This window comes from Triturus cristatus, chromosome 11 (assembly GCF_964204655.1).
Source record: "Triturus cristatus chromosome 11, aTriCri1.1, whole genome shotgun sequence".
NCBI lineage: Eukaryota > Metazoa > Chordata > Amphibia > Caudata > Salamandridae > Triturus > Triturus cristatus.
The window spans coordinates 1,119,339,422-1,119,357,398 of NC_140594.1; the positions used below are offsets into that span (position 1 = coordinate 1,119,339,422).

The 17,977-nt window shown below is 46.8% G+C and overlaps 1 protein-coding gene across 1 annotated transcript in view; it reads right to left on the reverse strand.

Moving 5' to 3' along the window:
• Window positions 1-17,769, reverse strand: part of LOC146786146 (cytochrome P450 2J2-like) — a 281,239-nt gene extending 263,470 nt beyond the window's left edge. The window contains exon 1 of the mRNA XM_085635650.1: window positions 17,398-17,769. Coding sequence (XP_085491776.1) covers window positions 17,398-17,568 — 171 coding nt within the window. The 5' untranslated portion in view covers window positions 17,569-17,769. The remainder of the gene's footprint in view (window positions 1-17,397) is intronic.
• Window positions 17,770-17,977: the final 208 nt, after the last annotated feature.

Genomic DNA, 17,977 nt, shown 5'->3' on the forward strand with positions numbered 1-17,977 from the left:
TTGGGGGCAGACGAGAGCGGTGGGGCCGCGCCAAAAACGAGTGGTGCGCTGGTGATAGGCAGCGGCAGGACATGGTGCGTGCACGCCCTTTGCGGGCGAGTCGGAGGACTCCTTCTGTCCCCCCCCCGCTCTCCCCCGCTCTCGGAGCTTGTGCGGGCCTGCCTCGCCCCACGAGGCAAGAAGTGAAGCACGGAGGTAGTGCCACGCTCGGAGAGCGGCACGGCCGGTGGCGGTGGCGACAAGTGAATCCCCGGCGGTGCTTAATGATCGGGGGCACACAGTATTAATATCTACAGCCCAGGCTGAGGAGAGGTACTGGATGTTGGCCCCCAACCTATGACCCGGGACCTCTGCTGATAGCGTTGATGGAGTGTGCGGAGCACGTACATGTGGCGGGGTGATCGAGGCGTGCACACGAAGAGCAGCGCGACCCGTGCTGGGGAGCGCGACTGAGTAGACGCGGTGCGAAGAGGGGCCAGTGCACCGCGAGACGATTGCGCATCTCGCCTACGAAGTACGCTTGTGGGCTGGTCCACAGGATTCAAGGGGACCTGCAGGGGCGGGCCTGGTAAAGGTCCTCTTACTAAACAACTAATGGAAAACATGGAGATATTGCAGTTATCTCAGAGAATTGACCAACCAACTCATCAGGCCGGACACATTCTCGACTTGATTTTCTCCAATATTAACCCCATCTCCATCTCAGGGATAAAACCATTGCTTTGGACAGATCATTCTTTGGTCGAATTCGATATACAATTATCAGCCAAAAACACTAAGCCCTCCTATCAAACAGCAATTCACAAAAGAAGTTATGCTAACTTCAAGGCCGAAACTTTTATGGAACATTTTGTACATCACCCTATAGGGGAAATAAGTGTTGACGAAGCAACGGATAGATTGCAGGACCACATCGCAATGGCTCTTGAGCATTGCTCTCGACAGCGCCGGAATCCTAAACCCAGGCGTACTATGTCAGAAAAATGGTACGGCCAGGAATTAAAGCTACTTAAAAGGAAATGCACCAGGCTTGAGCATAAATGGAGGCTAACAAAATCCCAAGAGACTAGGTCAATGTACAAAAAAGCACTGTCGCACTATACCAAAGCCATCAGGAAGGCAAAAAAGGACTACTTCTCCCATAGGATTCTAGAGAATAAAGACTCCTCCAAAGAACTCTTTAAAATAGTTAAGGAGCTATGTAGCCCGTCTAGTCTATCATCTGATTTGATTCCTTCACAAATTAGTTGCGACAAAATGAGCAACTTCTTTTGTGAAAAGATAGACAAGATCTACTCTTCCTTCCCTAATTCTGAGGCGGGACCCCTCATAGAACATGAGCCACCCACTTCCCAAGCCCTCTGCACTAGCTTTGGTCCATTTTCCGAAGAGGAAGTGGGCAAAACAATGCTAGAAATTACATCTGGCTCTCCCTTGGACCCTTGCCCCCATCATATTTTCCGACAAATTATTCCCTTCATCTGCCCTGCAGTAACTCAAGTACTGAATCACTCGTTAGAAGTAGCAGAATTTCCATGCAGTTGGAAGAATGCCATAGTCACCCCCCTCTTAAAAAAAGCAGGCCTAGATATTAACAACCCGGCCAACTATAGACCCATCTCCCAGCTTCCCTACTTGTCGAAAGTCCTGGAAAAACTGGTCAACAGAAAACTGGTCAGTTTTCTCGAGACTAATAACTTACTAGACAGCACGCAAACAGGTTTTAGGGCCAACAATAGCACGGAAACAACTCTCCTGGCCGTGCTTGACAACATCAGAATGCTTGTGGACCAGGGGAAAACAGTTGCCCTAATCTTGTTGGACCTCTCGGCGGCATTCGATACCGTCCCACACAAATTGCTCCTGGAGACACTAGCCACCAGAGGCATAAGGGACAGAGCATTGGGATGGCTGCGGTCCTTCCTATTGGAAAGATCTCAATCGGTGCATTTGGGCAAGTTCTCATCCCCCCCCCGGACCATCAAATACGGGGTCCCGCAGGGGGCCTCGCTAAGCCCTACTCTGTTTAACGTTTTCGTGTCTTCCCTGGCCGGAATTGGCAGAAAATGGGGTGTTGAAATCTGCTCCTACGCGGATGACACCCAACTTATGGTAGTCCTGAATGAGAAGATCAATTCCAAGGATAGACTTAGGAGCTGTCTCTCTGATTTGGCTGAATGGATGCATAAGCACTACCTTAAGCTGAATGCAGACAAATCAGAGATATTGCTGTTTGGAGGCCACACGCAACTGTGGAACGACACCTGGTGGCCTGAAGCACTGGGCATCCCCCCCGCCCCTACATTAACAGCAAGGAACCTTGGGATAATGATCGACACATCCCTTTCCATGAAAACTCATGTAGCCACTATATGCGGCAAAGGATTCGCGATTCTGAAGATGCTCAAAAGAGTCTTTCCTTGGATTCCATTAGAATGTAGAAGGATCCTAATTCAGTCTCTCTTGATGAGCAGACTGGATTATGGAAACTCTCTGTTCGTTGGCATGGCGGAGTGCCTTTTCACCAAGCTACAAATACTTCAGAACGCAGCAGCCAAGGCTATCTGCATGAAAAGGAAATTTGACTCGGCCACAAACTGTCTGCGGGATCTACACTGGCTTCCGATGAAGCAAAGAGCAATTTTTAAAATGTTGTGCATCACTCATAGAGCACTTCACGAGACAGGCCCCTTTATCCTTAGAAACAGGATCCGGTTCTACATTCCCACTAGATACCTCCGTTCACAAAGTGCGGCGCTAGCCAGCATACCCCGGGTAAAGAAAGCCAGAATGGGTGAACGAGCCTTTTCCTACGTTGCCGCAAGGAAGTGGAATGAACTTCCCGTGGCCCTTCGACTTACAGAGGATCACCTGGCATTCAGGAAACAACTAAAAACTTTCCTTTTCCCTGACTATGACTAAATACACCTAACTATGCCCACTGCATCTATACTGTAGCAATCGCAGCGCCGTGATATCCCTCAGGATGATTGTTAGCGCTTTATAAGTAATCTAAATAAATAAAGGTGGCGGTGGGCAATAGCCCTGCTATGCTGACGGGTGTGGAGCGCAAAGTAACACCCTAGCTGCCCATGCGGGGGAGGGGTGTCTAACTAGCCTACGAACTTTGCCCCTGGACCCCAGCTAATCCAATAAAGGCACCTGCGGTGCTGCAAGATTGGCCGTGGCGTTGGCTCTGAGGCATCTGTGCACAGTTAATGAAGACGCTTCGACGGTCCGGGGCCCCGCCTAGTTGCAGCTACCAGTGCGGCGGGAAAACCGACAGGCCGCGCGTGGTGTGTGCTCCCGCGGCAGTCGGCAGCGACTACCGGCTGGCGCAGTGCGCAATTGGGTGAAAATGGGGGGCAGAGGTCGTCGGGCGCACTCCCAGGGCAAACTGGATAAATACGCTTACAATAAAGACCTTCCTGCTCCGCTTGAGCGCAAAGAAGTACCAGCCAAGAGCTCCGAGCTGGAGGGAGCGACGAAAGTGACACTGGAAGATATTATGGCAGCTCTCGACAAAGTGCAATCAACGGTGGGGTCCATCTCCACTGATGTCTCCTTCCTGAGGGCAGACTTTCAGAAGATGGTGGCCAGGGTAATGGAGGTTGAACATGTGACGAAATCTCTGTCGAAGGACACCACTGCGCTGCTTCAAAGGGTGGGTCAGTTGGAAGCAGAAAATAAACTTATGGTGGAGAAACTGGACGACCAGGAGGGGCGCTCTCGGCGCAACAACGTCCGTACCGTAGGAATTCCCGAAAGTGAAGGGAGTCCAGCTATGGATCTGTACGTTGAAGATCTCGTAAAACACAAACTCCAACCCAGAGGACTTTCGACCTTCTTTTCTGTGGAGAGGGCACACAGAATCCCGGGGGGGGGGGGGTAGACCCAAACCAGGGGCTCCCCCTAGACCAGTCCGAGCTCGCATTTTCAATTTTCGGGATAGGGATGCTATACTACAAACGGCGAGGGTGGCCCCACCACTACGTGTCCAAAACTCAGTGGTGTAATTTTTCCCGGACTACACGGCAGCGGTAACCAAACGACGCAGGAGCTTTTTTGACATAAAGAAAGAACTTAGACGCAGGGAACTGTCATACTCCATGATATTCCTGGCGAGGCTGCGTGTTGTAGCGGATGGAAAAACCTGTTTTTTTGAGAGCCCGGAGGAGGCCCATGAGTGGCTCGGGGGGAGGCGGCACGTTGAAGGACCTGGACGAATGGAGAGGCGGCAGCAGCAACGCAGGGAAGATGGCGACTCCAGGGACCATGGAGGGGAGCGGGAGGAAGGCCGTTCACTACAGACTACGACCAAGGAATGAGGCAAGGACCCATGGCCTATTTGGGTCACACCTCCATATTGAGATGGTATATGGCCTCACCAAGATGAAGAGGGCAGTCGCTACAGGGGCCCAAGTATCTATAACATGATCCTCCCACTCGAATGTGGTAGGTAAAGAACCAAAATGTCAAGACTGAACGACGGACTGTGACACGCTCTGGCTGATAATCTATTTTTTGAGGAGGGGATGTGCGGCGGTGTTCCACGGACTTCTCCTCCTCCGCACGCAAGTACTGTTCATGGGAGTAAAGCACTCTGCTAAGTTGGGGTGGCGGATAGTTGGGGGTCCGTCTGGCAGGGACGCAGGGAGGGGGGTGGGAGAGGGGGGTTGTTTTTAATTTTGGGTTTGGTATGGTTTGTTCTATTGTTTTTGGGGTAATCGAATTGTGATGAACATGCAATTACAGTTGCAGTGGTTATGGTCTTTGTTGCAACAACTGTTTGCTATGTTAAGTACCCTACAAGAGGGACCACTAAACGTCTGCATACATACACACCTACCCCAAGGATATATCAACTATGCATACACCAGAAGAAGTTTGGTTTGGGGGAGCTGGGAGGTAGGGAGATGGGTGGGGGGGGAAACACGATGTTGGTATTTTCTGTTCATGGTTCAGTTCTGTATAAGGGCAGGCATGGCACACTTCCAATATGGGATTAGGGAAATTTTCTGGACGCATAACGTACATGATTCTGAGAGAGGACAGAGGGGGCTTGAAGGAAAGGGATGACACAGACACGACCTGAGTCCAATTCACAAAGGCCTTTGATGTCACCGGTCACCCCCTTAACGCTGCTTACGTGGAATGTGCATGGGCTGGGGGATAAAATAAAGAGAGGTCTCGTTCTACAGAGATGTGCACCGGCGGTGGCCCTGCTGCAGGAAACGCACTTGATGGGTTCGGCTTGCATGGCTATGGATCGCTGGGGGTACAAGATGGTGGTGCATTCGGCGTTCTCTTCAGGCTCAAGAGATGTGGGGATTTTAATGCGTAAACAATTCCCGCTGGTCATACAACATACGCAAACGAATGACCAGGGCCGCTTTGCGGCAATATCCTGTCAGTAGGAAGGGAAACAGTATAATATCGTGTCCGTATACATCCCCCCAGCCCTTCACTCTGTGGCTCTCCCGGCGCTTAGCACGTTTCTACTGGGTCTTCCAGAGGGTAAGATAATGATTGGTGGGGACTTCAATGCTGTTATTGATGAAACTAGAGATAGGCATCCCCCCAGGCAGACTAAGACAGGCACTGCGCGCCTGGAGGGGTTTATTGAGGCTCTCGGGCTTACAGATGCGTGGAGATACAGGCATCCAGAGGCGAGGCAATATACTTTTCAGTCGGGGTTCATAATAGCCTGTCACGTATTGATTACTTCTTTACAGACGCAGAGGATCTTGCGAAGGTGGTGGATGTTGAAATCCGCCCTAGGGGCATTTCAGATCACTCGCCCATAATGTTAAAATATACGCACCATCACAAAGCGCGGAAGTGTGTCTATCCTGTATATTCGGGATATCTACAAATCCCTAAGATCTCAGAAGACGTAATCACAACAACACGGCATTACTTCCAAGAGAATGCTTCCTCAGTCCAGTCCCCAGGTACTCTTTGGGAAGCATATAAAACGGTGATTCGTGGGCAGATCATTTCCTCGGTAGCAGGCCACAGGAGGGCGACGCAAGCCGACTTAGACAACATTGAATCAGACCTGCGCACTGCTACAGAGCAGCACGCACAGAATCCGTCCTTAGAGACATCCCAGGCGCTGCGCACCAAACAATGTGAATTTAGGGAATACCAGTTGGAGACGACTAGGGCACGGATCCAAGCCACGCGGCACACAGTATACAAAATAGGTGATAAGGCTAGTAAACTTTTAGCCTGGCTTGATAAAAAGGAACGAGCACAGAGAACGATAGCACGGCTGCGGACGCCAGATGGCTCGTTGGTGGCTGCGTCGGAGGAAATAGTGAATACATTAGCCGGGCATTTTAAGCAGACATACGAATCACAGACGACTATAGACACGTTGGAGGCACAGGCGTACATCAAAGACATTAAGTTGCCTAGATTATCCTCAGAGGAGGCCCTCATCTTGGAAGTTGACCTAACGGTCTATGAATTACAATTGGCTATCGGTTCCCTGCAATCGGGAAAAGCAGCGGGTCCTAATCGTTTGCCCATCGAACTGCACAAAAAGACAGCCGCTGTGACTGCCCCTTACCTTTTGAATATGTATCTCGGGAGTCTGGCGGCGGGGGAACTCCCCCGGGATCAACGAATGGCCACCATTGTAGCGATCCCAAAGCCCGGAAAGCCCCCTGACGAATGCGCCTCTTACCGCCCGATCTCATTAATTAACGCCGAAGCCAAGATATTAGCCAAGCTACTGGCGGCGCGGCTGACCCCCCATCTGGCAACCTTAATTCACCCAGATCAGTCTGGGTTGATGCCAAATAGGAGCACAGCTCTTAACTTGCGGCGGCTGCAGGGAGTTATAGCGCGCATGTTCCACATTCAGGAGCCGGCGGTTATCCTTTCCCTTGATGCGCGAATGGCGTTTGATATGGTAGAGTGGCCGTATCTTTTTGCAGTCCTTAGGCCTTTCGGCTTTGGCCCCAAATTTTGTGCGTGGATATGGCTGCTCTACACTAACCCAATAGCACATGTAGCGGCCAATGGGCACATATCCGGTGACTTCCCGCTGGCGCGGGGAATGCGCTGGGGGTGTGCGCTGTCCCCGCTGCTCTTCGCATTAGTGTTGGAGCCGCTGGCGGCGTGGATCAGATGGGAACCGACGATTCGTGGACTTAGATGGGCACCACACTGGGAAGACCGCATTTCTCTTTATGCGGATGATGTGCTATTGTACCTGGCATCCCCCGAGCACTCCATCCGGGCGCTCTTAAATATTTGTGAAATATTCGGGCGGATATCCGGATACACCATCAACTGGTCTAAATCGGTCGTATTTGTATTGCATGGTCCGACGCCATTGCTTCCCGGGGATTGCCTGTTGCAGGTCGCGGAGACGACCTTCAAATATTTAGGCATTTATATTACATCTACACTTGAGGAATTCATGCAAAGAAATCTTAGACCTCTCCTGGAACGGTTTCAGCGTGCTGCGTTAGTATGGCGAGGTCTGCCGTTATCAATGCTGGGGAGAACGGCGCTTTTTAAAATGATGGCCCTCCCACGTTTTTTGTATGTTTTGGAGAATACCCCATTTCGAGTACCACTGAGCTATTTTAAAACAATTGCGTCGGAGTTTTCCGGTCTGCTCTGGGGGAATAAACCAGCGCGCATCGGACAGGAAAAGTTGGTCAGAGGCTGGTATGACGGGGGTATAGCCCTCCCTAATATACAGTTATACTACTGGGCGGCCCACTTAAAAGTGATTAATAGCTGGATGCATGCTCCTCATACCGACCCAGCGTTTCAGGCGGATAGGCAGGGCCTAGGAGAAGATGGAGTCATGTCGGTGCTGTATAATAGAGCAAAATCCAAACAAGTGATTGGGCCAACAGCGCACACGGTTCATCTATGGTACGAGGTGCATGCCAGGCTGGGTTGGAGGGGGGGTATTACACAAATGACACCACTCTGGAAATCTCAGTGCCTTGGGCGATTGAAGAACAGTAAAGGCTTTGCTAAATGGGATGTGATAGACATATCTGCGGTGGGTGATCTCTGGGAGAAGGGTGCGGTAAGCTCGTTTGAACGCTTACAGGCCCAGTATGAACTTGCTGCGTCGGAATTCTACAAATATATGCAGGGGAGGCATGCGCTGCAGGCGGCTATACCTGCAGGTACCATCTTGACTGAGGCCACTCCCTTAGAGGACAGATTACTGACTGAATATATGCATAAAAGAACCACTTCATTCACCTACCGTAAGCTGGTAAACAATCTGCCGGACCCTATGTTGGCGCTCAAACGGAAATGGGTCGTAGACTTGGGAGAGTTGGATGATGGAGAGTGGCAGGAGGCGCTGTCATCCCCTCGGGTGGTGGCAATACCGGCACGCCTGCGGTTGATACAACTGAAAGTGCTTCATCGTACGTACTACACCAGAGTGACCCTCTTTAAAATAGGGATGGCTTCACACCAATTTTGTCTGCAGGATTGTGGGGAGGGGGTACCTTCTATCACACGATATGGGAGTGTCCGAATATTAGGGCATACTGGGTCAAAGTAATGAGGACTATCTCACAGACCGTGGGGGAATCAGTGCTTCCAGAGCCGAGACGATGTTTGTTAAACATATGGGATCCGACTGACCTAACCCACCCCGCACTGGACTGGGTAACACTGGGACCATGGTTGCTAAAAGAAATATTGCAAGGAGGTGGGGGTCGCAAGAGTCACCTACACTGCGAGAATGGTGTACGGATATGGATGAGATCATGATAGCAGAAAGGGCGGTGTATGTGCATCGGGGATGTCCCCAAAAATGGGCAAGAGTCTGGGGAGACTGGAATTAATTCAGGGGGTATATTTGTGACCCACCAAGATCAGAAACTGTATAAAGGTCAGATTAGTGGTGTTGGAGGGAAGGTGTTGGAGGGAAGGTAGCGGGTGCTGTAGGCTGTAATGCTGGTGGTGGGTTACTGGAGTCATGTATAAGTAATGTTCACATAAGTTTAAAAATGTATTGGTGCTGCCAGAAAAGAATTGTGTGCGGCTCATACGAATTGGTGATGTCCAATGTTCCTAATAAAAATATTTTACAAAAAGAAATCTTGATCTAACACCTTGCCCCTGTGACGGGACACCTGGGCAAATCACAATTCAATTCCTATTTTTGTGTGTCTTTTATTCAATGTACACTAAGCAGGTCTTACTTCCCCTTATAAAGAGAAGTATTTTTAATGATTAAAAGGTAGCTTTTAATATGTTATATCAACTTTCTGATGAAGAGGTAACTGTTCAAGCAGTCACTTTTTTGAGAACAGCAGTGCGAGCCCATATTTCTATGAATACTGATTAATCTGGATTAATTGATTATGCTGCTAAGAGATGTGATTGCACTGAACAAAAAGATCCTTTTAAAAGATTGGTTTTATACATTGCATACTACTATGTATTCATTTGTTTTTATTGTATATGTTTGTGTTTTTGTGGATACGTGTGTACCCGAAGAAAGATTTTGAAATTGAACTCAAATCAATGCTACTAGTGGGATTGAAGCACTAATTGTGGCACCCACATAAGTAGCTTTTCAAACCTGTCTCAGGCTTGGCAATGTAGAGTCTGTGTTTGCAGTTTTAAACTGCCATTTCGACCTGGCAAGTTCACCTACTTTTCAGGCCCCGCCCTTCCCTTTTATTACATGTAAGTCACCCCTAATGTAGGACCTAGGTTGCCCCATTGGCAGGGTGCCGTGTACTTAAAAGGTAGGACATGTCCTTTGGTGTTTTACATGTCCTGGTAGGGAAATGCTGCTAAATTTCTTTTTCACTACATCAAGGCCTATCTCTCTCATAGGTTAGCATTAGAGCTGCCTTATGACACTTTACAAGTGTAACTTCCAATTGAGAGCAGATTGAAAATTGGAATTTGCTGTTTCTGGATTCACAATTTAAAAACACATCCTTTAATAAAGTTGGTTTTTAAATCGCGGGTCTGAAAATGCCACTTTTAGAAAGTTGGCATTTTTTTACTTTAACCATTCTGTACCTAGAATACACGTCTGGGTCAGGGTGACAGCTGGACTTTGTTCCCTCTAGACAGTCACACAAAGGAAGCTGCGGTGTGCCCTGCATATCCTGATGGCCCATCACCAGGCTGATGGGTCTTCCTGAGATAGAGTGGAGGGAGGAGTTTAAACTTGTACCTGAATAGGGCTGTGCCTGTCCCCACACAAAAACCTGCCTAATCCTTTGTAGTGTGTCTGGAGCCAGGGCCAGGAAGGGCAGGGTCCTGTGCACCACACAGACCTTTCTTTGAAGTCTCCCTACTTCAAAGGCCAAATAGAAATAAGTACTGGACCTCTGACACCATATACTCAGAATACTTCAGGACTAAAGACATTCTGCATGGAAGAATAGCTGTTGTGCAGCCAGGAGGGACTGCCCCTTTGCTGTGTTGGCATGCTGCCTGCTGCTTCTTTCCTGGGAGTGAGAGGACAGGACTTTACTGTCTACATCCTGCAGCTAAAGTTTCTTCAAAGACTTGACTGAGCTTGTATCCAGTTGCCAAAGTCCCACGGACATCAAAGGCGTCACCAGCATATTGATACCAGCATGTGGGCTCCTCTGCTGGGAGTCCTGCTCTGCCAAGTGGTGTCCTGTGCCCTTGGAAGTGAGTTTTGGTGCTGCAATCAAGAAACCAATGCAGCGACTCTGAAGCGTAGTTGGGGAACTAGAGCATTCCTGCAAATCGACCCATCGCTGATGCCTGCAACAAAGCTGTGGTCCCCGCTCACCGAGTGTGTGACACATCGACGTCGACTTACAATGCATCCCGGTTTTGCTGCAGTGCCTCTGAAGACCTGCCACTGCATGACTTTAAAACACTGCCTCAGAGAAGTCCTGGACCTGCATGGCTTCCAACAGATGCAGCACCTTCAGCACAGTGGTTCTACATCAATGCCATAGAATCAATGCATCGCACTCTTGAGTTTGATGCATTATTAATGCCACGTCACCTTAAGGAACCAAGCCTTCACACCGGCAACCAGTGCATTCCCTCCTCTGGGCACCGCATCATTGTTATTGTTATTGACATTTCTAGAGCACGACTGCTAACCGAAGGTGTCCTGGCGCTATGTGAAGTCCTGAATCCCCGAGTATTCAAGCTTCAACGAACTTGCACCGCCTTCATGAACTGAAGCATCTCCTGCATCTGCGATGCCTCACCTCCTCTCCACACCACATTCTCTTCGATTTCCGATGCATCCAAGGTACTGTCAGCGAGTCTGAGTGACTCCTGTATCCAACCCACGCTCCAGCGCAGTCGGACTTAACTTTTGAATTTTTCCCGGTCAGGCACGACCAGATAGCTCCAGTTGGAGCTAATGACTTCTAAGCACAACATTTTTATTTAATCTTGCAAAATTCATATCTTGACTTATGTATGTTCGATTTTTGTCATTTTGGTCTTGTTTTACTTTGATAAATATTGGCTATTTTTCTAAACTGGGGTGAAGTACTTTTGTGGTGTTTTCATTGTGTTACTTTGTGTGCACAAATATTTTACACATAGCCTCTTTAGTTTAGCCTTACTGCTCCGTGCCAAGCTACTAGAGGGTGAGCAAAGCTAAACTTTTAGGGCCGATTACAACTTTAGCAGTACAGCACTGGGTCCGCCTGGCCGCTGCACCACCACAGCCAATGTCGGGCCGCCCACCGGATTCAAAGTTTCCTCCTGTCTGGCGGGCTTTTTTATTGTTGTTCCCACAGTGGCACCTCTAAAAATGGGCAACACAATGGGAACGCCAAAAATAGTTCCTGCACGATATGGACTGAAAAGCCCATGCCATGCAGGAACTGGTGTGCATGCATGTTGTGCCCCCTGTGTTCATCCACAGGGCGTGGAGGCACCAAGGGGCCCTGTAGGGCCCCCTTTGTTTCCTCTCCGCTTGGGTTTTTATGGAGGAGGAACCGCCATGAAAACCATGGTAGAGAGGAAACTCCTAATATGCTTGGCGGGACTGTGGCGATCCCGCCAAGTATATTGATGCCTCTACACCGCTGCAACACCACGAGGGAAGAGAGGTTGTCTGGCGGTGGTGGCAGTCCAACCACCCGACTCATAATTCGGCAGTCAGGAGACTGCCAACGCTGCGTCCCCATGATTCTGGCGGCCTTAGTGTGTACTGCACTTATCCTGAATATGATTGTGGTTCCTGCTCAGACAGGACGCATATTCGGTAAAGCAGAAACCCATGTGGCAGACTGTAACAAGTGCTGCTGTTGACAATCAAGTGCCGGTGTCAAGCTCAAATTAAGCACTTTTTCCTGATAGATCTAAGACTCACAACATGTTGCAAAGTGACTATCAGTGTGCAGAGTGATAATCGGCTTCCGGATGCCTAAATATTGCAAACAATAAATAGAATCACCATGTACTTTCTTTTCAACTTGATGCTTTGGTGTCTAACCAGCAGGTAAAAGGAAACAGAACAGTGGAAACTCCCTAGCAGTGAGGGCCTTATTTTCTTCAACACATCTGACACAATCCTTTCCATTTTTTAGTGTACAACTGTGCAATAAAAAAAAACACGTCACTAGAGTGCCAAAAGAGGCTTATCTTCCCATGTGCAATTTCAAATCATTGTACAAATAGGAATGCCACATAAAATAAAGTAGAATATATTGCATTGATTTTCAGCTATATACAATATGCGCTGAACTCTTACTTGCATCTAGTTCTGTTTGTTGCTTTACAGGTTTCTTGGGTGGGGTTGCCCGGGTAATGTATATGTGCCTATCAGGATTGTTCTAAACCCTAATGATCTGATTCACAAAGGTAACCTTACACTTTTATGTACGTTTACTATTTTTTGCGATCACCAAACCGTGAGCTAATAGTAGGTTTATGACTGCAGAGACTCTGCAGTCAGGGCATATGATTCCACGCATAAAAAGATGGGCCTGTCCTGTCTTTTTATGTGTGGAGTTCTCCACCCTGACTGCAGACTTCCCGCAGTTGTAAATGAACTTGTGGTTTGTAAATAGAAAAGGATAGTAAACTTAAACAAAAGTGTAAGTTTATCTTTGTGAATCAGGCCTTCATTAGATACATGGACTGGAACCCAAAATCACCCCTGCTAAAATGTTCCTTAACTCCACTCTGCAGGTTCAACAGACTCATGGTTGGATCATGGCTGCCCATCCTTCTTTGAAAGTGATCCTTACCTGCAGCCTTTCTGGGGAGATAACAGAGTGGGAGTATGGTCAAGTGTGGCACGGGGGTAGTTGATACACTCCCTGAGCCTTTTACTTTGTCTTAGTTGCCCAGTCACGCTGGCTCCAATCTATGCCTTCTCATGATTCCAACCCTGCTAGGCTCCAGTCCTGCCATCATGAATGCAGCACCCACCTCTTCCTCACACCACCACCATTGAGGCTGACCACATCATTGTGCAGCTGCCCCAAAGGTGGAGTGATTGTAATATATGGACAGAACCCTGTGCTTAATTTGACCTGGTGCTTGCAGGTTGGGTCAAAAGGCACTCATTTTAGCTATCAGCACTTATCTTTCCTCATCAGACTTTGACTTAGAAGAAGAGAGAGAAAAGCTCATAAAAGGGAAAAAGGAATAAAAAGAGGGAAAACAGGATAAAGGAAGAAAGCAGAGAGAAAGAAACAAGAACCTATACCACACACAGATAAAAAGAAAGAGGTAAAGCTCCTACCCCGACCTCCTCTCACTTTACTTATCACACACAAAAAGAAGTAGGAGTATATGTGGTGGTCACTCCTTTTCCTAGCGGTAAACTGGCAACAATGCCCTGTTTAAAAAACTGCCCTCCCCCACAAAAATGTGTGGCATGTTTCATCATTGGGCTGCTGAACACACCTCTGTGCAAGCCAATGCAGGAGGTGGAGCAATAGGGTGAGGGAGACAATACAAACATATAAAGAAGTAGGAATCAACGCAAAAATACAGTGCAGACTAAGAAAGTTAAAACTAACTTGGGGATCACCAAATACCCATTTTATTTGTGGATTCCCTGGTTAGAGTAAAAATGTGGGTCTTAGTTGGGTGGTTGGTGGTATAATGGTAAATTATGGACCATTAACCCCTCCACTCTGCAAAATGTGTCGACATGTTTCAGCCGTATTTTGTGTCTTTCCCGGCTTTCTTCAGGACTAATAGATCCCCGTGGCAAACCTCTTTCACCTCCTACCTTAGTTAGTGGAACGAAGATTGTGTCTGTGTAATTTTATGCAATTTTTGTGATCACACTGTGATTAAAATCTAGTGTTACCATAATCAGGCTAGATGAGGCGGGGGAGCGAGGACGGGTCCCTGTAGTCACACTTTCGTCAAGGGGAGTCCTGTGCTCATACTCTGTGTCTTGTCTCTATTTTTTTAGCCTTCCTTAGGAATATGCAAGAATTGGGTTAGAAATTCTTAAAATAGATGTCTTTTGAACTGTTTCGTTAAAGGGATGAGGACTGTGAACTTTCTAAGTTTTATGGGAAGAGAGTTCCTTGCAGACAATGATTTCTTGGTGGTGAAGACCTGAATTTAGGAACCTCCTGCAATAATATGTCTTCGCATCTTAGCCCATTGGAGTATAGCCTTATGGGTCAAGATCAAGATACATAGCTTAAACCATATCCTACCTAGGATGAGAAACCAGTGGAGTCAATAACATTTGGAGTGATGTGATCAAATTTTGTTGCATTTTGAACCATTAAGAAATTAGCATACTCATCCCATACAAAGCCATTCATAAATCTGAGCGTAATCACCCTTTACACATACATAGCCATCTGCAACAGTTAGTCTGGTTACACATTCACAAGAAACTCTGTGCCTATCTAAGCCCTTGTATGTCACACTTATAGATAACCATGTACAGATCAAAGCTTGGTCATTCCCAATTGCCTATAAAGCCAGGTACAGATCAGAGACTAGCCATCCACACATTACCATTTGAAGTCTCAGTCTGGTCATCTCAAAAACATTTGTAACTGCGTACAGGATATAGTGCAGTCCTCCTATACATAACCATATACATATCTGAGCCTGGTAAACCCATAACCATTTGCAACCATGCACAGATATGAGTTTGTTCACCACTCTGTACACATCTAAGCATAGTCACCCCTTTTCAGCCAGGTGTAGATCAAAGACTCAAGCCACACGTTACCAAGTAGAGATTTGAGCTTAGTGCACTTACACATAATCAATGGCGTGTGTGAGCCTGGTTATCTCATACCCATACATGACTGTGTGCATATACGAGTCTGATCTACACTTACAAAAACAGTTGATCAAGCCTGGTCACTCAAACGTAAATGTATCCTTGTACAGATCTGAAGCTGAACACCATGTACCCATACATATCCTTGCACATCTGTAAACATGAAAGCCTTGTACCCAAGCATAACCATGTACTAATCTACATTGAATCAACCTGTACCCATACATAATCATGTCCAGATCTAAACCTGGTCACCCATACACATACATATACATCCTCCGATCTGAGTCCAATCACTCCAGACATCTGCAGATTTAAACTTGATCACCTGTTCCCTTACATAGCAATGTACATATCTAAACCTGATCATTTTGTATTCATACATAATTATGTACAGATCTTAACCTGATCAACCTGAACCCATGGATGCCTATGTGCAGATCTAAACCTCATCACGCTGTACCCACACATAATCATGCGCCAATCTAAACCTCATCACCCGTAACTGTATGTAACCGCCTTCAGACCTGAGTCTAATATCCCTAAGCGTAACCCTTTGCAGATCTAAATCTGATCACACATACCTAGACAAAAGCATGCACATATCTAAATCCAATCACCTCTACCTGTACTTAAAGGTGTTCAGATCTGAGTTTTATGACCCAATATATATAACCATTAACATATCTTAGCCAATCCACTAAAATCCACACATACGATATGCATATATGTAACTGAACTTGATGACCCCATATTTGTAATGACATGTAGAGATTTGAATGTGTCTATTCCTTACCCATACATAAACATGTCCCAATCTGTGCCTGCTCCAATGATATCTGCACTTTTACATGTACCAACCTGAGAATCATTTCTGCAAAAACCAGAAGAAGGTCTGAGCTGGGATATCATAAACTCATACATAAGGTCCCAGAAGCAGGTAGCTCTCTATTGTGCGCTCCTGAATCACTCACTGAGTAAAGTACATATCTGAGCCTGGTCACTTCAAACCTGCAGACCATGGTATTCTCCAGAGCAAATATGAGGCTGATAGCATCATATACATATTCTCTAGAACCAAGTACAGATATGAAACTAACCACCTCAGACGCAAAGGAACAAAGTACTAACATGACGGTGACCACATAAACACCTATGGGACCATGTACAGGTCTCTTGGAACCAAGTACATTTCAGCATAACTACTTCATTCCATATAACAACAGAATGATCACCTCAGCACACCTCATATAGATAGAACCAATCAAAGATCTGAGGATGAGAACATCAAATGCCTATACTTGACAGCCATGTATAGATTTGGGGCTGACCACTTCAAACACTAGGAAATAAATGCAGATGTGATGCTAATCATTACAAATGCTTTGAACCAAAGTACTGGTCCGAGGCTGACTATCTGAACCCCTATGGAAGCAATTCCAAGACTGAGGCGGGCCAGCCCAACCCAAGTGGAAACAATTAGATGCCTGAGACTGACCAGTTCAAACCTAAGAAAACCAAGTACAGATCTGAAGGTGTCCACCTCAAACTGCACAGAACCAAGAACATGTTTTAAGCCGACAACTTCACTTACTTATAATGTAGAAAAAGTAAACAAATAGCAGATGTTTTTCGAAACAAGTTTAACCAACCAATGCAGATGTGATTGTCTTTCTCCTGCCCTGCAAGTGCACAACACTTTCTATGTGTATTCTAAAAGATGATTTAGGGATGTGCCACTTATTATGTAGCCTTGGGGTCTGGATTTACCTTTACACAAAGATGGAGACCTAAGAATGTCATATTATGAATTATCCATATTTTCTTGGTACTTTTGGGAATGGTCAGATTATATTCCGCTGTAATTATTTTAGAAGAAAAACAAAAAGAATGTGCCTTACCCTTACTTCAAATCAAAGAGACTGGTGAGATTGTCCTGTCACACTGATGTCACTTTTGGGGACAACAAAACAGTGGAGAACTTGGCTGATCAGTGGAAGGTCTAATTTCTTTAATGGGCAGGGATGCGGATGTTGAGGGCAGGGGTTGAGCATGAAGTTGGGACAGGCACATAAGTTGATCAGCCTAGGGCATGTTTGATGTAAATTCTTTCTAAGTCAGTTACACAACAAACTCTACGAATTCCAACTTGACGGTACCTGTATGAGGAACTCATGGCGAAGCTTAAATCTCATGGTCCACATGTTTCCGATGATGGGAAGCGGTGTCGGTCCGGGGGGGTACTGACTCCTGGACCACTGAAGCTTGAAAAACTGTGCAGCGATGAAACTCACAACAAAAATCAGTAGTCCTACACTGAGTGGCAACATTGTGTGCTCCTTCTTCCTTCCCGTTCTTCAGCCGCCACAACTCAGGTTAGATTTTTCTTATCAATTCCCCTTGTCTCTCCTATTTTCCCGTAGTGTCCTTTATTTTTGCTTAAGTACAACGTTTTGTCTCGTGCAGTTTCCCTTTCTTTCTCTTTTTCTTTATTAAATCTCACTCTTTTCTTCTACCTTAGTCTGCTTCCCTTTCCCCTCCTCCTCTGCTTCAGTGTATCATACCGTGCCTAACATGCTCTGTTCTTTTAAACCTTCTAAGACAAACAATCCGTTGTATACGCTGTTTGCATCTTCACCTTTGTTACTTCTGTTTTTTACAAGTTACATAGAGATTTATCACCCACAGCGCCAACTCTCAACATTGGCAGAGACACAACTACTGTCAATAAATCTGATA